This window comes from Pleurodeles waltl, chromosome 6 (assembly GCF_031143425.1).
Source record: "Pleurodeles waltl isolate 20211129_DDA chromosome 6, aPleWal1.hap1.20221129, whole genome shotgun sequence".
Taxonomy (NCBI): Eukaryota; Metazoa; Chordata; class Amphibia; order Caudata; family Salamandridae; genus Pleurodeles; species Pleurodeles waltl.
Genome location: NC_090445.1, coordinates 1,715,290,786 through 1,715,318,685, shown reverse-complemented (window position 1 = coordinate 1,715,318,685; position 27,900 = coordinate 1,715,290,786). Strand labels below are relative to the sequence as shown.

The 27,900-nt window shown below is 46.4% G+C and overlaps 1 protein-coding gene across 7 annotated transcripts in view; it reads left to right on the top strand.

Annotated features, from left to right (window-relative positions):
* Positions 1–27,900, top strand: part of MLX (MAX dimerization protein MLX) — a 75,638-nt gene that overhangs the window by 43,548 nt on the left and 4,190 nt on the right. For all 7 annotated transcript variants that reach the window (XM_069241935.1, XM_069241934.1, XM_069241936.1 and 4 more), the window contains 3 exons: positions 118–217; positions 1,160–1,259; positions 4,554–4,755. In XM_069241935.1, coding sequence (XP_069098036.1) covers positions 118–217; positions 1,160–1,259; positions 4,554–4,755 — 402 coding nt within the window. The remainder of the gene's footprint in view (positions 1–117; positions 218–1,159; positions 1,260–4,553; positions 4,756–27,900) is intronic.

Below are 27,900 nucleotides of genomic sequence, written 5' to 3'. Positions count from 1 at the left end.
AGGGGAACCTTGTAAGGTATTCATTGGGCAAAATGTGACAGTCCGATGATTGAGGCATGTTTAAATAAGCTCTTCATTGGAATTCAAGCAGTTAACACAAATTCTATCTTGAAACAGAAAGGTTATGACGACTTACAAGCAATCGTCCCCACGTGCCTGCAACAAGAGTTTTCAATTGGCTCCCCAAAAATGAGCAAAGCTGTTGTCCTCCAGAAAAGTAAGTTTTCACCACAGAATTTCTGAATAGTTTTTCTTCTTAGTAATTTTTTTCTCATTTCATGAATTTCCTAAATGTGTCTTATGGGTGGGCAGCAATGGAGGGTAAACTGTGATCAGGGAAGCAGACAGATGACTCTGGATTCCTTTAGTGACATCCAGAGAATCTTATTGAACTTGACTTTATGAAACTGCAGCAACGAAAATGTATTAATTTAGTTTAAAAAATGGACCCTAAATATGTTTTTGATAAACCTCCAAAACATATCTGGAATGGTTTGTGATACATTATATTTATTCTCAACTAGAGTGCAAAGAACACAGTTTCTTGCTCGTGACTGAAATATACCTGACCGTTGAAGATCAGGTAAAGATTTGTCGTAGGTCTCCAATATCTGGCCGGTATCGCGCACGGAGTCGCTTCGCAGGCAGTCACCGAAGTGTTGGGGTGTCCTGGGCACATTTATGTTGTGCCGCTAATGCACCTGCAGTTTCTAACCGGAAGTGCTCTGGTAAAAACTATACAGGAGCAGCAACGTAACTTGGCAGGACCAGTCAGCATTTGTTTTTTTTCAAAGACCAATATGAAAGTGGGTATTTGCTTCTGAAATGTACAAACAAAAACTGTGCCCCTTCTCTTTTGCTGGGGTCCCAGTGGGCATGCAGTTGGACAGACATAAGCTCTACTTGGAGCAGGTCTAAGAATGGTATTTCCACCAGTGTTTATGGATTTCATAGTGACAGAGCTGACAGTCGCTCTGCTGTCAGGAGAGCTAAAACCTCTACATATGGCAGGGGGTCCACAAGGGAGGTAGACTGATGTCCTGGTACTGTCATTCTTGAATGATGCCCTAAAACTACCTGCACTGTGGTAGCAGTCTCTTTAACCCTGTAAATCACAGCTTCTGTACTGTTTCTTCTAAAATGTTTTTTTTTTCTTTAGCAATTGACTACATTCAGTTTTTACATAAAGAAAAAAAGAAGCAGGAAGAAGAGGTGTCAACCCTCAGAAAAGATGTCATGGCCTTGAAGATTATGAAGTCGTAAGAGCTATCTATTTTTACTCATTTTGGAGCTCGTTAATTACATTGTCTTGGGCCTCCTGTCCCTCTTGGAGGGTCAGATTTAAGAAGATTAAAATACCTTACACACTGATTTTCAAGGTTCCCCCTCTCCATGTCCATGCTTCCTGCACACCTAGCTTGACATTTATGATATTTGTTCAAGACCACTGTATATGTCTCTGAAGAGAAACATCTTCAGCATCTTTCTAAAACCTGAGCAGTCCTTGATCACTTGGAGATCTTGTGAAGATTATTCTACAGCAGGGCTCCCTGTGCTCTCATTCTTTGCCTGCACTGGCCTTGATGTACTTGGGAGTGACTATTCTCGCTGTTTCCAACAATGCCATCCATCCAGGGCGGTGCTTTCTGACCTCTGGATTCAGGTGTACAGGGCCTTTGCCCCAGTTGCTCTGAGCACAGGATTTTAAATTCCACCAATGCAGGTGAGATTTCTCTTTAGATTAAAAACATACCTGAGTGTCCAACTCTGGACTTTGTGTAGTCTGGATAATTGATACACCGAAGCTCGGTTGATCAGGGCTAGGCTGGGCTATCCAGAGTAATAAAGGGGTTCAGACCGAGCAGAAGGAAACAAACACTACAGCAGTTTCCATCTTCAAAGTTCCACCCTAGCCCCAACTACATTAATATAATTGTGCTCTTCCAGCATCTTTCCTTTTCTGAATTCACTTGCTGTGCATTAGTCCACCATCTACTGGTTGGATACGGAATTGTGTTTTCCATCCCCTCTGTGAAGCCAGACATGCCCTGGAAGTTCTGTGCGTGAGCGACCTCTTCAGCTTCTCTTTTCCACTGTTGGGTCTCGGAGCAGGATGGAGAACCTCTGAAGAACTGAGGACATCGCCAGGAAGAGCTACAGACATCAAAGATATTCCACCAAAAGTAACCAAGTATCAGTGCTGAACAGAGAAGGTCGAACAGTGGAGGAGAGCCCTCTCTACCACCATAGGGGACCCTATTGATCAAAGACCCTGTGACCAGAGAATTCACAGAGATGAGACGGCCGGGAGCGATGGAAAGTACCCCTTTTAATTTCTGTCCCAGCTTCCACCACAAGTTAATCCAGACAACCCTATGAGGTCTGCAACTTGTGCCTCATCAAGGACCACGCCACTGAAGACTGCAAGGCGTGCGCAAGGTTCGCACCAAAGATGCTGAAGGCGAGGCTGAGACAGTTTGGCACACCATGCCATGGCCAACACCCAAAGGAGGCAGAAGTCTCTGAAGCATCCAGCAAGGAAGAATTAAAAGTAGAAGTCAAACTGCCTCAAGGAAGAGATTAGGACTCTCCGCGCCCCCCTCCCCCCCCCCTCCAAAAAAAGTCTTCATCAGTCCCGAAGCTGAGGCCGCAGGAAAAGCAACACCGAAAAGTCGCCACAGAAGGTAACAAAAAAGCTGAATGGGTCAGGCTGCAAATTGCCTGCCTTGACTTCGAAACAGTTGGTGGACGGCACAAGCGAGCCAGGCTGGTCCCCACTAAATGACCGTGATGGAGGCCATCCTTCGACACTGGCAGGAGCGAGTCAAAGGAGAAAGAACCAAAAGCCAAGGACCCCAAAGAGGAAGACAACATTGAAGGCAGACGCTGAACAATGAATGGTCAAGCGTAAAACATCAGCTCAAAACGGACAAATCAGAACTCCTCTAGAGGAAGGAGCTTTGACGACTCCTTGAAGGGATTTCAAATCCACCCCCGGAGCAGAAGGAATGAGAAGGTGAACAGCCAGAGATTGAGCCCCCCCTTAACACGGTTATGGATGTGTTCACGGAGCTGGCCACTGCACGGGCTATGACCCCACAGGTTGAAAAATATACAAATATTCCGAGCAGAACCTCAGTACATTAAAGAGATGTACCTGCAGAGTCCATAACCGTAGCAACAGCCACGAAAAGGGGAACACCCTGACGTCAACCAGGTCACCACCAGATCAGTAGAGCTAGAGGATGGACCTGGTGGGCAGAAATATGGAGAAAGAGGCAGCAACCCAGTGGAGGACGCCAACTCCGAGCTCAACCTCTGTTCACCAGCAATGGGGGTGAGATGTAGGGCCTTATATAACACCTCCCTGAAGAATTTAAAAAGTCTGTCCGTGCATTCATCCAAGAGGGCAGGAACATTTGAAACTCCTGACTCCAGTCAGCCCTCAGTGGGGCAGACTAAGCCGAGGGGCAATGTTCATGGAGACAACCCTCGGGGGGGGGGGGGGGGACACCTGAATGAGGGTCTCAGGCCTTAAGGCTGAGGGTGCAGGTATCAGTCATCAGCATGTCCTTCACAGGATAAGCCCAGCAGGGGATATGAAACTGCAACAAATAAAGAAGGGACTCAACACTGCAAAGACATTGGGCACCTTGCGGTTTATGGGGTCTTTAAGAGAGGAAGCAAGACCTGCAGATGGGGGAGGTTTCCAAGCAGCCTCCCAACAGCAGCAGGGGCTTGGCCATCAAACTGTGCTCCAGATCCCCACCAGCAGTGCAGCAACCAGCAAGACAGCTCTTTCACAGAAAGCAGAGCTAGACAGGCCAACCTACAAGAGGTGGGGGTTCAAGCAAGCCTAGAGGTCAATCAACTCACACAATTGGATACTAAGCATAATAAAATACTCCTGCATACCACTCCCCAGGAAACCGACTCCTACACTCCCCCCCCCAAAGAAAAGAATATTAAAGGAGCAAGACTCGTACAACTGCGCCAAGGAGGAAAGCGCTCATTAAAAAAAAAAAAATATGAGCCATAGAACCTGTCCCACACCGAGACTGGAAGCGTACTTCCTAGTACCAAAGCAAGGCCGGACATTGAGAACAAAACTGAACTTCAGATAACTAAAGAAGTTCATACGAACACAACACTTTAAAATGACAACACTACAAGAGGTTATCCCACTCCTAAAGAAGGGGGACTACATGGCCACCATAGACCTAGGGATGCCTACCTGCACACACCAATGACACAGGCAGTACCTCCAATTCATCATAGACTGGGTACACCATCAGTTCAAGGTGCTGCCCTTTGGCATAAAATTGGTACCAAGCGTATTCACAAAATACTGGTCGGCAGGTGCTGCACACCTGAGGATACAGTAATGGACTGTAAAGGTTGATGGGTATCACCAGTGTCTCTCCATAGCATTGTAGGTCTCTTGAAAGTCTCCAAGCAGTACAGGGAACTTGGGTTACTGTGACTGTGTGCATGCAACACACAACCAAATGGTGCTTTATCTTTTGCTAATACCCTCCGTTTTTTGGTTTCAGGAACTATGAGGAGATTGTCAAAGCTCATCAAAATAACCCGCTTGAGGGGAAAGATCAGGTGTCCGATCAGGTGAAATTCAGTGTTTTCCAGAGCATCATGGATTCCTTGTTCCAGTCATTTAACGCCTCCATCTCTGTAAACAGCTTTCAGGAGCTGTCGGCGTGTGTCTTCAGTTGGATTGAGGAGCACTGCAAACCACAGGTAATCAATCATAACTTTCAGTGTCTTTTAGTGGGCACTCATGTACGTCCGGGAGACCCTATAGGGAGAAGATACTTCCCTGTAAGGTCAGTTCTCCAGTATTTATATCCTTCATACGTTGACTTCATTTGAATTATTCCCTGTAATCTGAAAATAATTCAAGGCACGTGAATCTACGAAAGATTAACACTGCAATATTGATTATTCTCAGATGCCTAATCCATTTTCTAGAAGTCCGATATTGTTCTAGGTTAATGTGACATTGTAAGGATCTATACAGTCAGAGGAGCATTGGACTGAGCTGGGGAGAGACAGTTCTACATGAATGTGCATGCCACTCCACCCACTGTTGGTAAGACTGTACCAAGCACCTCTGGTAGACATTTCCTCAGACACATTCAGTACTGAGAGGGTCATGTCAAAAATAGATTTGCTTCTCAAATCTAATGGTCCTGTAAAAAGATCTACTTGTCCCTTTGGTGCCATGTAGTGTGGCGCCAAATTATGGCAGCAATCTCATTATGTAAGAGCTCTGATAATAGCCTCTCTGATTATGCCAGGGCTACTACCATAGTAGGGCTTGAATACTTGCCGTTTCAATCCCTACTGTAGCAATTTCCTTATTTTTCCACCTTTCTGCAGATCTGCATACTGGGGCTGGAGGAAGCAGTAAGCAGTAGTTCCAGGGCTGGAATGCCTTTGAGTCTGCAAACCTTCTAACCTGCATGTTTTAAAGATTTTCACCAGCTTCTCTCTAATATTTTCCCATAATAAGAAAGGTTGGACATTTACTCCTGACAATGGCAGAATTAGAACTTCTTCCAGGGTTGAGAAGAAAGTGGCTGGAGGGAAAATGAACTTGCAAATGCTCAATAGATTTTCACATGAGAAAATCTACACATGCGTATTTACCCATGCTAAAATACAGTTCACAAATATTTTATAGGGGTACGACATATACCATGGGTGCACTTTTGTGACTTTCTTTAAGAATTTGGGGCCACATGTAGGTAGGTTCAGATTTGCGACCCGCAAATTGCGAGTCGCAAATCCGAGTGTAGGATGGTGTCCCTGACACCATCTGTGATTCGCAAGGGCTTCGCAAATGCACACCTCATGAATAATCATGAGGTGGGTCGCAATTTGCGACCCCCTTGTGAATGGCGGCCTCACAGGGATGGTGGCCTGCTGGAGACAGCAGACCACCATGTCTGTGACTGCTTTTCAATAAAGCAGTTTTTTTTTTTTTTTTTGTAATGCAGCCCGTTTTCCTTAAAGGAAAACGAGATGCATTACAAAAACGAAAAATGAAACGTTTTTGTTTCATTTTTTCAGAGCAGGCACTGCTCTGAAAAAATGTGTTCGATGGCATCTGTCGCTGTAGATTCGCATGTTATGCATAGCTCGCCATCTGGTGTTGGGTCGGAGTGTTACAAGTTGTTTTTCTTCGAAGAAGTCTTTCGAGTCACGGGACCGAGTGACTCCTCCTTTTGTCTCCATTGCGCATGGGCGTCGACTCCATCTTCGATTGTTTTTTTTCCGCCATCGGGTTCGGACGTGTTCCTGTCGCTCCGAGTTTCGGAACGGAAAGATAGCTAAATTTCGGAAGATTTTCGTCGGTATTGTTGCGTTCGGGATCGGCGTAGTTAGATTCAACACCGTATTGAAGATCGAAGAGCTCCGGTGCCCTTCGGGGTAGTTTTCGATCCCCCGTCGGGGCCTGGTCGGCCCGACCGCGTGTAGAAGAACGCCGATGGAACGGACCCCGTTCCGTTTCTGTCCCAAATGCCACAAGAAATACCCCTATACAGACCAACACTTGGTCTGTAACCTGTGCCTGTCACCTGAGCACAGTGAAGACACTTGCGAGGCCTGTCGTGTGTTCCGGTCCCGAAAAACACTCCGAGACCGTCGAGCCAGAAGACTTCAAATGGCGTCCACGCCGACAGCCCACCGAGAGTTCGAGGAAGAAGAAGAGGAAGGAACCTTTTCGGTCCACGATTCGGACTCCGAGGAATTCGACGATCCACGAACCGTGAGTAAGACGTCGAAAACCATTCAGAAAAAGATTGACAAGGCCCAGGGGACGCCACTGCCAGCAGGCCATGGCTCGACCCATAAATTCGGTGACCGAAAATCGGCACCGAAAAAGGCCCAAACAGTGCCGACGCCGTCCGACTCCGGTCGAGACACCGGCACGCAGCCTTCTCGGGACCGAGAAAGTGCTGGAGACAAGCATCGACACCGAGATAGCGGTGTAGACACGGCTCGACGCCGAGACAGCGGCACCGACGAGGATCGACGCCGAGAGGTTTCGGCCCCGAAAAAGAAAAAAGTCACATCGGAGCCGAAAAAAGATGCAGAGAGGGTTTCGGTGCCAAAACAACCTGCAACCGACCCAGTGTCAGGCTCTTATACAGAGGAGCAATCACTGTCCTCCCAAATGCGAAAGCATAGGTTTGAGGAAGAACTGCAATCAACCGATGTAGACCATACGCAAAAGCGTATTTTTATACAGCAGGGGACAGGAAAAATAAGCACCCTTCCCCCTATTAGGAGAAAAAGAAGACTAGAGTTCCAAACTGAACAAACACCACAAACAAAGGTGGCGAAAAAGGTTACTCCACCACCCTCTCCTCCGCATGTAATTCACGTCTCACCACCACAAACTCCATCACACTCCCCGGCTCACACCACCATGAGCCAGGGTGACCAGGATCAAGACGCATGGGACTTATACGATGCCCCTGTGTCAGATAACAGTCCGGAGGCATACCCTACAAAGCCATCACCACCAGAAGACAGCACTGCATATTCTCAGGTGGTGGCTAGAGCAGCACAATTCCACAATGTAAGTCTCCACTCAGAACAAGTCGAGGATGACTTTCTATTCAACACCCTCTCCTCCACCCACAGCTCCTACCAAAGCCTACCCATGCTCCCTGGTATGCTTCGGCGCGCAAAAGACATCTTTAAGGAGCCGGTCAAAAGTAGGGCAATCACACCAAGGGTGGGAAAAAAGTATAAGGCGCCTCCTACGGACCCTGTTTTCATCAATACACAGCTGCCCCCAGATTCTGTTGTTGTAGGAGCAGCTAGGAAAAGGGCCAACTCCCACACATCTGGGGATGCACCACCCCCAGATAAGGAAAGCCGCAAATTCGATGCAGCTGGAAAGAGAGTCGCAGCACAAGCTGCAAACCAGTGGCGCATCGCTAACTCACAGGCACTACTTGCGCGCTACGACAGAGCCCATTGGGATGAGATGCAACACCTCATTGAGCACCTACCCAAAGACCTACAAAAAAGGGCAAAGCAAGTGGTTGAGGAAGGACAGAACATTTCAAACAACCAAATACGCTCCTCCATGGACGCAGCGGACACAGCTGCAAGGACAATTAATACAGCTGTAACCATCAGAAGGCATGCATGGCTACGTACGTCTGGGTTTAAACCAGAGATTCAGCAAGCAGTTCTCAGTATGCCATTCAACGAAAAAGAACTGTTCGGTCCAGAAGTGGACACGGCGATTGAGAAACTTAAAAAAGACACAGACACTGCTAAAGCCATGGGCGCACTCTACTCCCCGCAGAGCAGAGGAAGTTACAGCACCTTTCGCAAAACACCCTTTAGAGGGGGGTTTCGGGGTCAGGCCACACAAGCCAGCACCTCACAGGCAACACCGTCCAGTTACCAGGGACAGTACAGGGGAGGCTTTCGGGGCCAATACAGAGGGGGGCAATTCCCTAGGAATAGGGGAAAATTTCAAAGCCCCAAAACCCCTACAACTAAGCAGTGACTCACATGTCACTCATCCCCTCCACACAACACCAGTGGGGGGAAGAATAGGTCATTATTACAAAGCATGGCAGGAAATCACTACAGACACTTGGGTTCTAGCAATTATCCAACATGGTTATTGCATAGAATTTCTACAATTCCCTCCAAACATACCACCAAGAGCACAAAATTTATCAAAACATAATTCCGAGCTCCTGGAGACAGAAGTTCGAGCACTATTGCAAAAGAATGCAATCGAATTAGTACCAAACACACAAATAAACACAGGAGTTTATTCACTGTACTTCTTAATACCAAAACAGGACAAGACGCTAAGACCAATCCTAGACCTCAGAATAGTAAACACATACATCAAATCAGACCACTTTCACATGGTCACACTACAAGAAGTGTTACCATTGCTGAAACTACATGACAACCTTAGACCTCAAAGATGCGTATTTCCATATACCAATACATCCATCGCACAGGAAATACCTAAGGTTTGTATTCAAAGGAATACATTACCAATTCAAAGTATTGCCTTTCGGTTTAACAACAGCACCAAGAGTCTTTACAAAATGTCTAGCAGTAGTCGCTGCACACATCAGGAGACAGCAAATACATGTATTCCCGTATCTAGACGACTGGTAATCAAGACACATTCGTTAGCAAAGTGCTCACACCACACAAATCAAATCATACAAACCCTCTACAAACTAGGGTTCACTGTCAACTTCGCAAAATCCAACATTCTGCCGTGCAAGGTACAACAGTACCTAGGAGCCATAATAAACACAACAAAAGGAGTAGCCACTCCAAGTCCACAAAGAATTCAAAATTTCAACAACATCATACAACGCATGTATCCAACACAAAAAATACAAGCAAAGATGATATTACAACTCCTAGGCATGATGTCTTCATGCATAGCCATTGTCCCGAACGCAAGACTGCACATGAGGCCCTTACAACAGTGCCTAGCATCACAGTGGTCACTAGCACAGGGTCACCTTCTAGATCTGGTGTTAATAGACCGCCAAACTTACCTCTCGCTTCTATGGTGGGACAATATAAATTTAAACAAAGGGCGGCCTTTCCAAGACCCAGTGCCACAATACGTAATAACAACAGATGCTTCCATGACAGGGTGGGGAGCACACCTCGATCAACACAGCATACAAGGACAATGGAACGTACATCAAACAAAACTGCATATAAATCACCTAGAACTGCTAGCAGTTTTTCAAGCACTAAAGGCTTTCCAACCAATAATAGTTCACAAATACATTCTCGTCAAAACAGACAACATGACAACAATGTATTATCTAAACAAGCAAGGGGGCACACATTCAACGCAGTTGAGCCTGCTAGCACAAAAAATATGGCGTTGGGCAATTCACAACCAAATTCGCCTAATAGCACAGTTTATCCCAGGGATTCAGAATCAACTCGCAGACAATCTCTCGAGATCACCAACAAGTCCACGAATGGGAAATTCACCCCCAAACTCTGAACAATTACTTCAAGCTCTGGGGAACACCTCAGATAGACTTGTTTGCAACAAAAGAGAACGCAAAATGCCAAAACTTTGCATCCAGATACCCACACAGTCAGTCCCAGGGCAATGCCCTATGGATGAACTGGTCAGGGATATTTGCCTACGCTTTTCCTCCTCTACCTCTCCTTCCTTATCTGGTAAACAAACTCAGTCAAAACAAACTCAAACTCTTATTAATAGCACCAACTTGGGCAAGGCAACCCTGGTACACAACGCTGCTAGACCTATCAGTAGTACCCCACATCAAACTGCCAAACAGGCCGGATTTGCTAACACAACACAACCAACAGATCAGGCACCCAGATCCAGCATCGCTGAATCTAGCAATCTGGCTCCTGAAATCCTAGAATTCGGACACTTACAACTTACCCAAGAATGTATGGAAGTCATAAAGCAAGCTAGAAGGCCATCTACCAGGCACTGCTGTGCAAGTAAATGGAAGAGGTTTGTCTGCTACTGCCATATTAATCAAATCCAACCATTACACGCAACTCCAAAGGATGTAGTGGGTTACTTGCTTCACTTACAAAAATCTAACCTAGCTTTCTCTTCCATTAAAATACACCTTGCAGCAATATCTGCATACCTGCAGACTACCTATTCAACTTCCCTATATAGGATACCAGTCATTAAAGCATTCATGGAAGGCCTTAAAAGAATTATTCCACCAAGAACACCACCTGTTCCTTCATGGAACCTAAATGTTGTCTTAACTAGACTTATGGGTCCACCCTTTGAACCAATGCACTCCTGCGAAATACAGTTCCTAACCTGGAAGGTTGCATTTCTCATCGCCATTACTTCTCTAAGAAGAGTAAGCGAAATTCAGGCGTTTACAATACAAGAACCTTTTATACAGCTACACAAAAATAAGGTCGTCCTAAGGACTAATCCTAAATTTTTACCAAAGGTTATTTCACCGTTCCATCTAAATCAAACAGTGGAACTTCCAGTGTTCTTCCCACAGCCAGATTACGTAGCTGAGAGGGCACTACATACATTAGATGTCAAAAGAGCATTAATGTATTACATTTACAGAACAAAGAACATCAGAAAAACTAAACAACTATTTATTGCATTTCAAAAACCTCATGCAGGAAACCCAATATCAAAACAAGGTATAGCCAGATGGATAGTTAAATGCATCCAAATCTGCTACCTTAAAGCTAAACGACAGCTGCCCATTACACCAAGGGCACACTCAACCAGAAAGAAAGGTGCTACCATGGCCTTTCTAGGAAACATCCCAATGCAAGAAATATGTAAGGCAGCCACATGGTCTACGCCTCACACATTCACCAAGCACTACTGTGTAGACGTGTTATCCGCACAACAAGCCACAGTAGGTCAAGCCGTACTAAGAACATTGTTTCAGACTACTTCCACTCCTACAGGCTGAACCACCGCTTTTGGGGAGATAACTGCTTACTAGTCTATGCAAAACATGCGTATCTACAGCGACAGATGCCATCGAACTGAAAATGTCACTTACCCAGTGTACATCTGTTCGTGGCATCAGTCGCTGTAGATTCGCATGTGCCCACCCGCCTCCCCGGGAGCCTGTAGCAGTTCGGAAGTTACCTTCAACTATTTGTATATATATCTTTTTTAACCTTCAATAGGTACATACTTACTCACTCCATTGCATGGGCACCATTACTACAATACAACTCCTACCTCACCCTCTGCGGGGAAAAACAATCGAAGATGGAGTCGACGCCCATGCGCAATGGAGACAAAAGGAGGAGTCACTCGGTCCCGTGACTCGAAAGACTTCTTCGAAGAAAAACAACTTGTAACACTCCGACCCAACACCAGATGGCGAGCTATGCATAACATGCGAATCTACAGCGACTGATGCCACGAACAGATGTACACTGGGTAAGTGACATTTTCATTACAGTGACATTCACAATGGGGAAGGGGTCCCAGGGGGACCTCTTCCCTTTTGTGAAAGTGTTAGCACCCATTTGAAATGGGTGCAAACTGCGATTGGATTGCGCCCGCGTTCGCAAAACAATCCTACATTGCACTACGAGTCGCAATTAGGAAGGGAACCCCCCTTCCTAATTGCGAGTCGCAAACCCGTTTTGCGATTCGGTAACCACTTTACCGAATCGCAAAACTGGGTTTGTGCATCGCAATGTGCTTTTTGCACGTCGCAAACAGTGAAAGTCTCTGTTTGCGACATGCAAAAAGCTACCTAGATGTGGGTCTTGGTCCCTAATTAGGTCTGGTGTTAACAAAGACATTTTGTTTTTATTAAACTTCTATTTCTCTCTCTTTTGGCTGGCTTTACTGTGAATGATCGCATTCTTCTCTTCCACAAGGAGCATATTGGCACACAAATTAGTTTTGTTCAGTCTCAGGAACAACAGTGGCAATCAGTGACGTAACGAAACTGGAGGGTGCCCCTTTGCAAAGACCATGGAGGAGCCCCCTCTCCAGACTCGCTCAGGGCAGGTGCTGTGCTGAAGGGGCCCCCTGGAGGGCGGCTGCGGGGCCTTTGTTATGCCACTGGTGGCAACGTGTGCTTTTAGAGTTCAAAAACGTTTTTGTTTTTTTTGCCAGTGTTTGTTACAATGTTGAGGGCCTGGTAGCTCCCACAACAATAAAGTGTTACAAAAGCCATGTCAAAACAAGACATGCATTGATGAAACTAAAAGACATAAAAATATGTCAGATCAGTTGGCTTTGTCAGTGTTTGTTTATTTTCATGCTTCCCATAATCGTGTTGAAAATGGTTACACTGATTTTCCATTAGAAATATTTTTGGGAAATACTAGCATGCATCAAAACATTTTACTAAATGACACTTCATTTGCATCTAATCAGAGAGCATTATACTTAGCCTCATAGCCTAAACTTTTCAAACATGTGTACAGGGAGTGCAGAATTAATAGGCAAATGAGTATTTTGACCACATCATCCTCTTTATGCATGTTGTCTTACTCCAAGCTGTATAGGCTCGAAAGCCTACTACCAATTAAGCATATTAGGTGATGTGCATCTCTGTAATGAGAAGGGGTGTGGTCTAATGACATCAACACCCTATATCAGGTGTGCATAATTATTAGGCAACTTAACAAAAAACAAATATATACCCATTTCAATTATTTATTATTACCAGTGAAACCAATATAACATCTCAACATTCACAAATATACATTTCTGACATTCAAAAACAAAACAAAAACAAATCAGTGACCAATATAGCCACCTTCCTTTGCAAGGACACTCAAAAGCCTGCCATCCATGGATTCTGTCAGTGTATTGATCTGTTCACCATCAACATTGCGTGCAGCAGCAACCACAGCCTCCCAGACACTGTTCAGAGAGGTGTACTGTTTTCCCTCCTTGTAAATCTCACATTTGATGATGGACCACAGGTTCTCAATGGGGTTCAGATCAGGTGAACAAGGAGGCCATGTCATTAGATTTCCTTCTTTTATACCCTTTCTTGCCAGCCACGCTGTGGAGTACTTGGACGCGTGTGATGGAGCATTGTCCTGCATGAAAATCATGTTTTTCTTGAAGGATGCAGACTTCTTCCTGTACCACTGCTTGAAGAAGGTGTCTTCCAGGAACTGGCAGTAGGACTGGGAGTTGAGCTTGACTCCATCCTCAACCCGAAAAGGCCCCACAAGCTCATCTTTGATGATACCATCCCAAACCAGTACTCCACCTCCACCTTGCTGGCGTCTGAGTCGGACTGGAGCTCTCTGCCCTTTACCAATCCAGCCACGGGCCCATCCATCTGGCCCATCAAGACTCACTCTCATTTCATCAGTCCATAAAACCTTAGAAAAATCAGTCTTGAGATATTTCTTGGCCCAGTCTTGACGTTTCAGCTTGTGTGTCTTGTTCAGTGGTGGTCGTCTTTCAGCCTTTCTTACCTTGGCCATGTCTCTGAGTATTGCACACCTTGTGCTTTTGGGCACTCCAGTGATGTTGCAGCTCTGAAATATGGCCAAACTGGTGGCAAGTGGCATTGTGGCAGCTGCACGCTTGACTTTTCTCAGTTCATGGGCAGTTATTTTGCGCCTTGGTTTTTCCACACGCTTCTTGCGACCCTGTTGACTATTTTGAATGAAACGCTTGATTGTTCGATGATCACGCTTCAGAAGCTTTGCAATTTTAAGAGTGCTGCATCCCTCTGCAAGATATCTCACTATTTTTGACTTTTCTGAGCCTGTCAAGTCCTTCTTTTGACCCATTTTGCCAAAGGAAAGGAAGTTGCCTAATAATTATGCACACCTGATATAGGGTGTTGATGTCATTAGACCACACCCCTTCTCATTACTGAGATGCACATCACCTAATATGCTTAATTGGTAGTAGGCTTTCGAGCCTATACAGCTTGGAGTAAGACAACATGCATAAAGAGGATGATGTGGTCAAAATACTCATTTGCCTAATAATTCTGCACTCCCTGTATACACTTTTTTTTTTTTTTTTTTTGTACTGGAACCTACGTCCGTAGTGAAGTGTGACCTTAAAATATTTATTTACAGCACTCACCCTAATAATGAAGGTTTTCAAATAATGAACCATAAATACAAGTTCGAACAGCATTATCTTTTGGAAACACATTACCTCAACTGCAGAGAGTTCCACTCTCTGTAAACAGGCAGCCAAAGGGTTGGGCCTACTTGTCCCAAGGACAAAGTGAACATAAAAACTTGTTGCCCTTGACCCCAAACAAGATGTCCGGTCGGGCTATAGGAATTCCACATCCCTGGAGCTCTTGGTGCAGGTTTTATGTGGTCATTACACAGAGATTTAGTGGCAGTCTAACCGCCTGGTTCTTAAGGCACACAGCCTCATTTAGTGTTTGAAGTAGGCGGCCTGCCATAAATTGGCAGAGCTCGCACCCTGCCAAACCCACTGTTCCCTCCCCCCCCCCCTGCTTCTTTTATGATTTCCGACAGTGGGATCTCCTCTTACCCTATTGTCGGAATCCCTTGAATTGTTAGTCCAAGTGCCACAGGCTCATCGGGGGACCGTGGTGGCGCCTTTAGGGCGGAGCTGCTGCCACTAACTTTCTCTCCTTTTTTTAAGACATGGGTTTGGACTGGTTGTGAAGGAATTAGGTTTTGCTCCAGAGTTTTGTTTGGACCACTTGTCCTTTATATAATAATTTATTATCATAAGAGAAATGAAAGATATGAGTGGCCCAGAGACTTGTGCTTCTCGGAGCAATGCTTTTTTGATACTTGGGATCTCTGATCTTCAGCACCTCCTAATCAGAGACTGAGTTGAAGGTTTGAAGTGAAGAGTTTGTGACAGTACCCTTGGCTCGGTAGTACTCTTGAGTGTTTAGATGTAGTGACCTTGCCTCTCGTGGAATGAGTTTGAATTTCTTCTGCAGGCTCGTTAGGAGTCTGTCCATACCCCCCTTGGATGCAGAGCACAGCCCTTCTGGATGGTGCTTTCTTTCTTCTGGAAGTTCCATCAAAAAGTTGATCCTCTAATCTGAACTACTTTGATCTATTTCCAGTAAAAGGGCTAACATGTATGTGAAGAGGTTCTTTGTATCTAGATGGTGGTGGCACAGAACATGAAAATTAAATATTTTTTAACCAATGAGAAAGTGCATCATTTTAGGAAGAAGTGACTTTCCAACAGTCAGAACTACTTCCCTCCGACTGAGGGCACAGGGGTAGTTCTGTGCTATGGCCACGAGGAAAGCTAAGGGAGCGAGGCAGAACATTCTCAAACTTAGTGGTTTAAAGAAATAAATAGTGCCAGGTTCATGCCCTCCTTGGCAACATGATGGGCTTTAGATGTACATTTTACAACTTCTAAAAACTTGGTAGAAAGATGCTTCAACTGCGCAGCAATGAAGGGTTCACGTAAGAACATTGGGAACCTCTGCACCAGCCGAACACGTTTGAGTAGTTCACAACCTGCAGATGTGCTCTGCCTCGGTGTATTCAGAGGTTCCATGGATCGTCTTTCGACTGCAAGTTTACTTCATTTATCTTTCTCCGATGTCCTGCTCGCCATAGTTCTCCCCTAAATCTCCAGGGCCAAAGGGTGAGATTCTGAAGGTTGGCATGCAACACTGATATATTGAAAACGCGTGCAGGCAATCCTTTCTCTAGATCCAGCTCCACAAAGAACTAGATTGCGCCTGCGGTCCCACTGCGCATTGCTGTAAGATTGCAAATACACTTGCGAGGTGAGCTTGGGCCACATTCAAACATAGATCTGAGATTGATCGTAACTCGCAGCCTATTGTAAATTAGCATCACCAAGCAAACCATTTAAAAGGCTGCACATCAAAGAAAACGTACCTGCAAACCTAACCCAGATGGCATCATAAGAAATGTCATGCAATAAAGGTGACGCGGGCACCAGCCAGTTCTGACCATACGAATAATCTCATCAGTAAATAAACGTATGCAGGGCACTATTGTCGCTCATGAATTATATTAGTATTTTTTTCAGTATTTTTATTGATGCTTATTAAATATTCCATGTTTATATCATCACCAAATGATACGGGGGATAAAAACAGACACAGTGAGGTCAGGTTATACTAAGAAATACCTCCGCAATTAGTAGCTGTGACGGACGCGTGCTGGCCAAAGCACTACATGGTTCTGAACCATTGCCCAGTAATGTTCATCCTGCTGAGATGGGCTTCACCTTATCACAGGTTCAAACTACAATCCCCCACCCCCAAAACGAGAATAATGAAGCTACCAGAATTACTGGTGGAAGCCTGCTGGCTCTGTCTAGTGTCCTTCCCAATCAGTGAGAGAAGTTTTAAACTTGGAGATAAAATTAAGATCAGTGTGCCCGATTAACAAGCAATACTTCCTACTCATTGCAGAGGTGTGGAATCCCCACAGCAGACCGGATTTCCTCACCCAGGACCCAGCAGCCTGGCATGGGTTGTTCTTCAGATTTCTTCCTTCATGCCTTGATATGCAAGCTAGACACGACAGCCATTTCATCTAGAACAGTGGTTCCCAAACTGTGGTCCAGGAACCCTCAGGGGGTCCGCGACTCCTTATATAATTAAATAACAGATTAGGTCCCCAGCTTTCAGTAATGACCTAGTGGGGGGGACGGAGGGGTCCCCAGATTCCAATAACGATTCAGTGGGGGTCCCCGGGATCCAGCAGTGATAAAATGGGGGCCCACAGAAGTCCAAAGGTTGGGAACCACTGATCTAGAACATTCTCAACCGTTTACAAAGGGAACAGTTCTGATTCAGGATGGCATGCTGCTGCCGCCGCGATGTACATGTACATTTTTCCACCCATTGGCAGAACTCCAGACTCTCGGGTCTTGTTATGTAGCTCCATGGAATTCTGCAGAGTGAAATTCTGCAAGTTCCGTCAAGGCCTAATCAGAACACAACCCACCCAACTCTTTGCAGAAGAACGAACAATTAAGTCCAAGACCCACATATTTAATTTAACATACTCCTGCGATCTCTTTTGCCCTGTATGATTTGCTTTTTTCCTGATATGATCAAATGTTCCAAATAGGGGAATCGCCAGCATACTGTGTTTTGAGGTCTTGAGGTCTTGGTACTATGCAATTAAAAATATAGTATTAATTTATTCCTTTATTTACATCTTCAGTACAGATCTCTTAAGCCCAATCATCAGTCATTATTACCAAAACTGCAAGTCAAGTAATCAAAATGCACTTCAATCTACCCAGCCGCAGCCACCACCCCTTAATCTAAAATGTCCCAATGTTGGGTGACAATGCATTAAATTTAGAAAAAAACAAGTGGCAAAAGCAAGATCCAGGCCTCTCCTGTGGTCAGTAAAGGGACAGTTCTGTACTGTGGATACTTAAAACAGGCTTCTGACCACTTGTACTTTGGTTGGCCCATCATGTACCCAGAGCAGGAGTTCACTCCATCTACTAGCTGGGTCCGGAGAGAACCAGCTCGGGGAATCCACATCAGAGCTTTCAGAACGAGTCTCTCCAAACCCATTATGTCCAGAATCACATGGTTGATATACATGCTTTTATTGACAAATGCCACATTTGACATGTTAGACCGATGATCACGCATAAAGTTTAAGACTCAGTGGTGCACAAAAGTGACCCCAAAAAAGAGGACAGGGATTCCCCTGTTTTACTCTGCTGTCTGACCTGTTCAGAAAAGCACTGAGGCACCTGCTTTAGTCAAATGTGGGACTGTAAGATGTTGAGTGGAGTCAAATAGTTGCTTCTTTCTTAAAAGAATCTGCAGACCAAAAGATTATAATCCCAAATTCATGGGCGACGGTCTCAACCCCACCTTCCACCTACAAACTTTGCCAGCAGAGATTCTGTTAGTGTGCAGTTTGAATGTGTGGGAAGATCCATGCAAATTGATCATAAACCGCAATCAAATTTAACGAAGTTATTAATGGACCTGCATGCAGAGCGGGGTATACACGATCAGCTTCGTATTTTCACATTCTGACCTTTCCTTTCTCTTATGCACTGAAAAGCAGATGTTTGTCACCCACCTCAGTGGTAGTCATTTTATCAACATCAGAGGGTGTTGGGCTGAGTGGGTGTGCTGAGGTTTGAACCTTTGACCATGAGATCAAGCTCAGATCCCACAGACCTGTACCTCGATGAAGAGCTCTTAATAGGTCACAGTCGCTCTGGGTTTTTCTGTGCTCCTGTCTGGATTGGATGAGTCCTTGAAAGCCAACTGTACTTTTTTTTTTTTTTTTTTTTTTTTTTGGAGCATAACCAAGTCTGATTTGCCTATGGCTGGTCTCTGTCTAGAATGGTAATGTGTGAAAAAAGATGAAACGCAGCCCAACCAGCGAGTAGTGGCTGAGATTAATTCAAGAATTCCCTCATCACTTTGGGTGTTTTGTTGGAGTATCTGTCATAGAGCATGGGTACTCACTAACATTTTCACATGGGTGAAAAGTTTGGTCTGTGGGTAGACCAAGGGCTGAACTGATTGCAGCCGAGTGGCCATCGTGGGGGAGGGGCATGTACTGGAAGCAAAGAATTCATTCTAGAGATTGAATCGCACAGCGTGAAACCAGAAAGCCTGGGCTCAATCCTGGCTTCCCCATAGATGCCACTTGGAAAAAAATGTTATGAAGGCTTAAGGGTGAATTAGCCCAAAGATCAAAGGGCTCTGTATTGGGTGGTGCGTGAGCAGCTTATAAATCATTTGTCATTCTTGTGTTCTAGGAAAGCCTTGAAACCTTCATGTTCGAAGCTTAAACAATCTTTCTAGCCTCTTACCTTCCCACTTTGTAGTGCTGCCGTTGATCAGGTGCAAGAGCACCAAGGGCCTTCGGCTAATTAAATCTCTGTTACTTTAACCCCTCATTCTGCGGAGTGCTGGGATTGCGGGTGTCCATGTGCCCCTCCAGGCTCCGCAAGCTTCTTCCGCTCTTGCTAAGGTGTCATGGGTTGATACAAGGTGGTTTGTCTTAGGTTGACTTCAGTACCGCTTGTTAGTGTTACCAGGCTTTCCAAAGATTCCTGTGGACAGCGCACACAGTCTTGCGTAAACAGCACTAAATGCACCCTGCTGGCTCCAAGAGAGGTCCCAGTCAAACTAAGGATATCTTGTGTTATCCAGTGGTCTACTTAAACAAAGACTGCCACACGCTGCCTCCCCAACACGTCCCCATCAGGAGCCTCTGATAAGCGTCTCTGTCCCTGATCCGTCAGTGCTCCATCAAGTAGCTGAAACCTGGTGGCCATTTCCTGGGACTGCACGCTCCTGAAACCGAGCGCCCTGGATGCTCGCCTCGGAGCACAGCCCAACTACCTTTGATTCAGGACACTTGTTGGAACTGAAATAGTCAGGATCTCCTTTTACTCAGATCTTTCCCCTTCGAAGATTGTCAGTTTGTGCTTCTCAGCTCGACCTCGCGGATTCTAACTGCCACTGTTTATTGGTTCTTTTTCCCCTTTGTCAATCTTTTACAGAAGCGCTTATTTCTCTCAAGATAACCATATCATCACAAACATTGAAATAAATCATATCAACATGTCCTAGTACATGTGAACTAGAATCATTGGACAAATTCATCGATGGCGCTGGAGAGATCCTGAACTCTGTAAAGATATTTATTTGAGAGTAAGCAGTGATCCGGTGGGAGCAGCAGCCCAGGGATCCACCACTCCTAGTGTTAGTGCTGAGTCTGCAAGACGTGGTGGGCCCTAGAGGAACTAACAGGACAAAACATAAGTAAAGGTACCTGGGACAAGTGCCAACAGGGCTCTTTGCCAGTTTCTTGTAGCGGTGGAGCGTGTCTGTGAGAGCAGTCAGTCCTGTTACTGGATGAATATCTGGTGTGTGGCATGTCAGTGGCTGGGTGGTTTGGGAGGATGTGGGATGCAGAGTGTGGAGATGAGTATTTTGAGTTCCTCTATGTAACCAGTTGTAGAGCCTGTGTAGATGTGCATCTGGCTGACATGGTGTGGATCCCAATGTGTTACTAGTACCCATCACGCCGCATTGAAAACAAGGCTAAAGGCAGCGCCTCAATTGTGATTTGTCGATCTTGAAATTAAGTGCATTCTTTTCCCCTTACCTGCAGTTAGCAACTGTGTTTTAGGTCATGGACCTGGTAAATCAGAATAATGTAAAAACAAACAATGTAGGGGATGCAAAGATGTCAGAGGGGGGGTAAAAGGAAACAGAGATGTAGTTACTCAGCGTGCGGAAAGGTATTGAAGCTGCTGTGCCCTCAGGAGATAGAAATACAAAAATGCCTTTTCTTGAAAAACACTTGGCGGGCCTAAAGATACTGAACGGTCAGGCCTTACTTTCCTCATCAGCATTTCCAGTCTGTTAAATAAGAAGCCTGGAGATGATTTAGACATAATGTCCCAAAGATCTTTATGTCCTACATTTTGGGTTTTTTAACAGATAATTTTACAAACAAAATTAAATTTTCTGCCACGTTGATCTCCGTGGCGATAACTGTTAAAGGTAATCTGATCCAAGGTCAGAGGTAATGACAAAGCATTTAAGAATTGGAGCAAGTGACTGATAGAAGTGCCTTCTGAGTGGACAGATTAAGTTTCCAGTCACTTTTCATCCTGTACTTCGTAGGTAGTTATGGAAGTCACTTGGTCATTTGATTAATCTTTCTGATGGATACAACTACCTGTGGATTCCTCACCTTATGAATTCGTCCTTGCGCCAGCATCCGACGGAAAGTCTTGTTCCTAGCTGTCGACGAGGACGTCATAATGGCACGGCTTCACGTTACTCCGTCTGACGTCACCATGCCAAAAAGAGGTCCCCGTCGGCGTGCTGACGTCAGTTTTCCTTTTTTCCGTGCCATCGACGCAAACAGTTTTTCTTCCTGGCTCGTTGATTACTGTTGTGTTTTTGGTGGTTACAATGTCTCCTCCAAAGAAGTCTGGTTTAAGCCATGTAGGGAATGTGGAGGTCGGATGTCAGTGACCGATCCACATTTGGATTGCATCTGGTGCCTTAGCTCTGAGCACAACATTAAAGGGTGTAGGTCGTGCCAGAGTATGAACCCTAAGGCTCTAAAAGAGCGAGAGGCGAAGCTTTTTATGGCAAAAGCCAAGAAGAAGGGCCATAATAGAGATTCCTCCCATGCTTCACCAAAGAAGCATAAGAAGCGGCGTCCCCATGATGCACGGCGCCGTCATGACTTGGCACCGGTCTGAGCGGAGCCGGTCGAGGTCTCCGTCTTCTCAACGCCAAAAGACATGGGAGATGAGCCCTTCTGTGACGCCTCAGCCCAGGAGTCCGGAGTTATCTCCGGCGCCGTCTGTCTTTGAGGTGTCTCATCATAGTCCTCCGTTTTCGCCGGCGTCGCAGGAGCATAATGTGTACAGCAGGTTCAAGGACAGTCCTCTACTCTGCAAATCCTGCTTTCCCGGCTCCAGGGGCGGATCCGGCTGCATTTTTTAATGCAATGTATGCCGTTTTCTAGTCCATGGCTCCTGCTGGTGCACCGGTGGGTCCCACGGGGCCATTGGCCTTTGATTTGGGCTCTCCGGCGCCATATAAGGCGGCTCCATTTATGCCTTTTTGCCCTGCTGAGGGTGTCGGATCGGCGGCGAGGATGTCTCCTCGTGGGAGATCTTCACCAGCTGTGTCTGTGGCTCCACCATCGCATCAGCCGACGCCATCGCCGTGCCATTCGACGTCGATGACTCCTTCCCGGCCGGCCCCATCGCCTTCCTGCCAGCTGACTCCGCAGAGGACGTCATTGGAGTCCGTGTCGGCGCCGGGTGATGCTTGGAGTCATCCATCTCTTCCTCTGCCCTACCGGGATTCGAAGTCTTCGGCGTCGATGGCTTCATTATTGACGCAGACTTTGGAAACACGCCTTCGGTCTCGAAGAAAGGCTTTACGACTTCTGGAAGAGGAAGAGTACAGGCAGTTGGGAGGAGGGTGAAATTGGGCCTTGTGATGAGTACCAAGGTCTGGCGTCTGCAAGCGGCCTGGATACTTCCCCAGAGTGGGACATTGCATCTCCGGGGGAGTTTAGAGGATGCAGCATCCTTCCATACGGTGATCAGGAAAGCAGCAGAGTTTCTAGACTTGCCCTTGTCTGTGGCGGAGGTGAAAACCAACCTGCTGACTGAGGTGTTGCACCCTTCTGCGTCCAGTGCTGATCCTTTGCTGCCCTTCAATGAGGCGTTGACTAAGCCCATTTCGGATTTGTGGAGGAAGCCGGTTACGACTCCTGCAGTGAACAGGGCAGTAGCGATGAGGCATAGAGGAGCACCCAGAGATCCGGTTTTCCTGTCTCGTCATCCGACTCCTGAATGTTTAGTAGTCCAGGCGTCTTGCTCTGCGAAGTCTGCTCCTGGAACATTCCCTGTGGTTCCAACTGATAGGGAGTCCAAGAGGATGGAGCAGTCTTCTAAGAAGATCTTTTCATCCTGTAGCATGGCGCTCAAGGCTGCAAATTCTACCTGTGTGCTGGGCAGGTATGTCCACGCCCTTATGGACTCTACTAAGGAGATGGTCAGAGATCTAACGCAGGAGGTACAGAGGTCCTTTGGGTCTCTTTTTTCTGATGCGCAGGCGGCTGCACAACAGATTATACAGTCTGGCCTGGACACATCTGATTCGGTAGCCAGGGCCATGGGAACATCTGTGGCTACTAGGAGGCACGCCTGGTCCTTGTTGGATCTGCCATTCGATGGTGAAAAGCTGTTTGGAGAGAAGGCGGATTCTGCCCTTGAAAGGTTTAAAGACAGTTGGGCAACAGCTAAGTCTTTGGGCTTATAGACTACCACTGCTACATCTTATAGACCTTTTCGCAGATTCAGGGGGTTTGCACGTGGTTCTGCCTTTCGGAGGTCCCAATACTTGGCCCAACAACCTGCCAATCCGCCATATCGTGCCTTTAGAGGGCGGGGTAGGGGTAGAGCTAGAGGGGCAGTCCAGCAGCCTTCATCTTTATCCTCCTTCGCCGGTGGACAACAGCAGAAGCAGCCCTAGTTTTCCACACTTTATTGTTCATACCTCTCCTGTAGGGGGAAGGTTGAGACTTTTTCTCCACAAGTGGGAGTCGATAACAACTGACTCTTGGGTGTTAAGGATTGTGGAAAAAGGATATGCTCTCCCCTTTCAGGAGTCCCCTCCTCTTCTCTCTCCCCCCCCCCCCCCCCTCATTTTGTTCAGAAGACCATCTTCTGTTGTTACAACAGGAAGTTCTGGCCATGTTATCAAAGGGCGCAATAGAGTTGGTGCAGGAAAGGGGTCAGGGGTGTTATTGAAGATATTTCCTGATCCCCAAAGTGGACGGTCGTCTAAGACCGATCCTGGACTTGAGGATTTTGAATTTGTTCCTCAAACAGGAGAAATTCAAAATGCTGACCCTAGCGCAGGTGCTATTGGCGTTGAACAAAGGAGACTGGATGGTGTCTGTCGACTTGCAGGATGCGTACTTTCATATTCCGATAATCAAGTCGTACAGGAAGTATCTCCGGTTTGTGGTGTGGTCGCAACACTACCAGTTTGCGGTCCTTCCGTTTGGACTTACTTCAGCACCTCAAGTTTTTACGAAGGTGATGGCAGTGGTTGCAGCACATTTCAGAAGGAAGGGAGTAGCGGTATTTCCCTACCTGGACGATTGATTGATCAAAGCCAAGTCTCCAGAGGTTGTGTTGTCTCACCTGCGGAAGTCAACCCAGTTGTTGTTCGATCTGGGTTTTTCAGTATATGTACCCAAATCTCACCTGGAGCCCTCTCAGCGCCTCCTGTTCATAGGGGCAGTATTGGACACAACATTGTTTCGGGCCTACCCACCGCCTCAGCGGGTTCGGGACATTCAGGCGCGGATTCCAATGTTTCAGAATGGAGCGGCAGTTCCAGTCCTCAGTCTTACGCCTGTCAGGTCTGTTTGCTTCTTGCATTCTGTTGGTCACTCATGCACGCTGGCATATGAGGGCTCTTTAGTGGTGCCTCCGCAGGCAGTGGTTCAAGCACAAAGGAGATCTCGGGGATTCGATAAGGATCTCCAGGGACACCACGGCGGATCTTCGTTGGTGGATAGTGGACGGCAACCTTTCCCAAGGAAAACCGTTTTCGCTACCACCGCCTGTGACCACAGTGGTATCGGATGCTTCCACTCTGGGGTGGGGAGCTCATCTGGGGGACCTGAAGATCAAGGGTTATTGGTCTCCAGCGAAACAGATGTTGCAGATCAATCTGTTGCGGGCAATACGTTTGGTGCTCAAGGCCTTCCTCCCTTCCCTTCGTGGTCAGTCGGTTCAGGTCTTGACGGACAACACTACCGCGATGTGGTACATAAACAAGCAGGGAGGAGTAGGGTCGTACCTTCTCTGCAGAGAGGCTCTGCGACTCTGGTCCTGGGCTCAGGACCATCAGATTTGCTTAATAGCAAATCATTTGGCCGGAGCTCTGAATGTACGTGTGGACGGTCTCAGTTGTCACTACTCAGTGGATCACGAGTGGCGTCCCCATCCGGACCTGGTCCTCTACATCTTGGGAATGTGGGGTACGCCTCAGGTGGATCTATTTGCCACTCTGGAGAACGCGCACTGTCCGTTGTTCTGCAGCCTTCAGTATCCATTGCAAGGAGCGTTGGGGGACACGTTTCAGATGTCCTGGAGCGGCCAGTTGCTTTACATGTTCTCCCCCCTCCCCCCCCCCCCCCAAATACCCTTGATTCCTCGGGTTCTGAGGAAGGTTAGTCAAGACCAGGCCCAAGTAATCTTGGTGGCACCGGATAGGCCGAGAAGGGTGTGGTACACAGACCTACTTCAACTCTCTGTGCCCTCCGCTCCGTCTCCTACTCAGGGCAGACCTCCTCTCACAGTCGCAGGGGCAGGTTCTACACCCCCACCTCCAGAGCCTGCACCTTCATGCCTGGAGATCGAATGGGGCAACCGGAGTTCCTTTTCTCTCCCACCGGATGTAGTGGATGTTATTCTATCATCCAGGCGACACTCCACTAAATCCATTTATGCAGGTAGGTGGGCAAAATTTGTGGTTTTCTGCGGAGAGAATCAAAAAGATCCCTTAAAGGCCGACTTTTCAGATGTTCTTTTGTTTTCTCTTGATTTAGCAAAGAAAGGCTGTGCGGTAGCTACAGTTAAAGGCTATTTGGCAGCTCTGTCGGCTTTTCTTTGCCTTCCGGACCAGCCTTCTTTATTCAAATCTCCGATTGTAAATAGGTTCATTAAGGGATTAGTTAATAAGTTTCCTCCCACGCCTTTTCCCATGCCTCAGTGGGACCTGAATCTGGTATTGACATTTCTGATGGGTTCGCCTTTTGAGCCTTTGCATTCATGCCCGTTAAGATACTTCGTTCTAAAGACTGTTTTCTTGATTGCAATTACCTCTGCTAGAAGGGTTGGGGAGCTTCAAGCCCTTTCCGTTAAACCCCCATTTACCATGTTTTTCCCTGATAAAGTGGTGTTGAAAACCAGGGCAGCTTTTCTGCCAAAAGTTTTCATTCCTTTTCATATGGGACAGACTATTGCCCTTCCCTCGTTCTACCCTCCTCCCCACCCCTCTAAGGATGAAGAGAGACTCCATCGATTGGACCCTAAGAGGGCTCTTAGTTTGTACTTGGAGAGAACAAAAGACTTTGTTCTCGATGATCAGCTGTTCGTAGGGTATGTTGGACAGCAGAAGGGCAGAGCGGTCCAGAAACGAACAATCTCCAGGTGGGTCATCCTGTGTATAAAAGTTTGTTACTCTCTGGCGAAGAAAGTTCCCCCAGAAGGTATCGGGCCCATTCCACTAGGGCTAAGTCAGCAACTTCGGCCCTAGCAAGAGGAGTTCCATTAGTGGACATTTGTAAGGCGCCAACTTGGGCGTCCCTCCATACCTTCGCAAAACATTACTGTTTGGATTCTGAGGTGAGGAGGGACGGCCATTTTGCTCGCTCTGTATTGCAAGATTTCTTGGTGTAATCAGGCGGGCACCCACCACCAAGTGCGGTACGGCTTTGGGACTCTATTTATAAGGTGAGGAATCCACAGGTAGTTGTATCCATCAGAATAACAAGTTACTTACCTTCGGTAACGCTTTTTCTGGTGGATACACTAGCTACCTGTGGATTCCTCACGGTCCCTCCCGGTTGCCTGCCTGATTGCACAGATATCTTGCAAAAGTTAATATATGCTTATGTATGTATGTATGTATATGTATATGTATATGTATATATATATATATATATACACAGGGAGTGCAGAATTATTAGGCAAATGTGTATTTTGACCACATCATCCTCTTTATGCATGTTGTCTTACTCCAAGCTGTATAGGCTCGAAAGCCTACTACCAATTAAGCATATTAGGTGATGTGCATCTCTGTAATGAGAAGGGGTGTGGTCTAATGACATCAACACCCTGTATCAGGTGTGCATAATTATTAGGCAACTTCCTTTCCTTTGGCAAAATGGGTCAAAAGAAGGACTTGACAGGCTCAGAAAAGTCAAAAATAGTGAGATATCTTGCAGAGGGATGCAGCACTCTTAAAATTGCAAAGCTTCTGAAGCGTGATCATCGAACAATCAAGCGTTTCATTCAAAATAGTCAACAGGGTCGCAAGAAGCGTGTGGAAAAACCAAGGCGCAAAATAACTGCCCATGAACTGAGAAAAGTCAAGCGTGCAGCTGCCACGATGCCACTTGCCACCAGTTTGGCCATATTTCAGAGCTGCAACATCACTGGAGTGCCCAAAAGCACAAGGTGTGCAATACTCAGAGACATGGCCAAGGTAAGAAAGGCTGAAAGACGACCACCACTGAACAAGACACACAAGCTGAAACGTCAAGACTGGGCCAAGAAATATCTCAAGACTGATTTTTCTAAGGTTTTATGGACTGATGAAATGAGAGTGAGTCTTGATGGGCCAGATGGATGGGCCCGTGGCTGGATTGGTAAAGGGCAGAGAGCTCCAGTCCGACTCAGATGCCAGCAAGGTGGAGTTGGAGTACTGGTTTGGGCTGGTATCATCAAAGATGAGCTTGTGGGGCCTTTTCGGGTTGAGGATGGGGTCAAGCTCAACTCCCAGTCCTACTGCCAGTTCCTGGAAGACACCTTCTTCAAGCAGTGGTACAGGAAGAAGTCTGCATCCTTCAAGAAAAACATGATTTTCATGCAGGACAATGCTCCATCACACGCGTCCAAGTACTCCACAGCGTGGCTGGCAAGAAAGGGTATAAAAGAAGGAGATCTAATGATATGGCCTCCTTGTTCACCTGATCTGAACCCCATTGAGAACCTGTGGTCCATCATCAAATGTGAGATTTACAAGGAGGGAAAACAGTACACCTCTCTGAACAGTGTCTGGGAGGCTGTGGTTGCTGCTGCACGCAATGTTG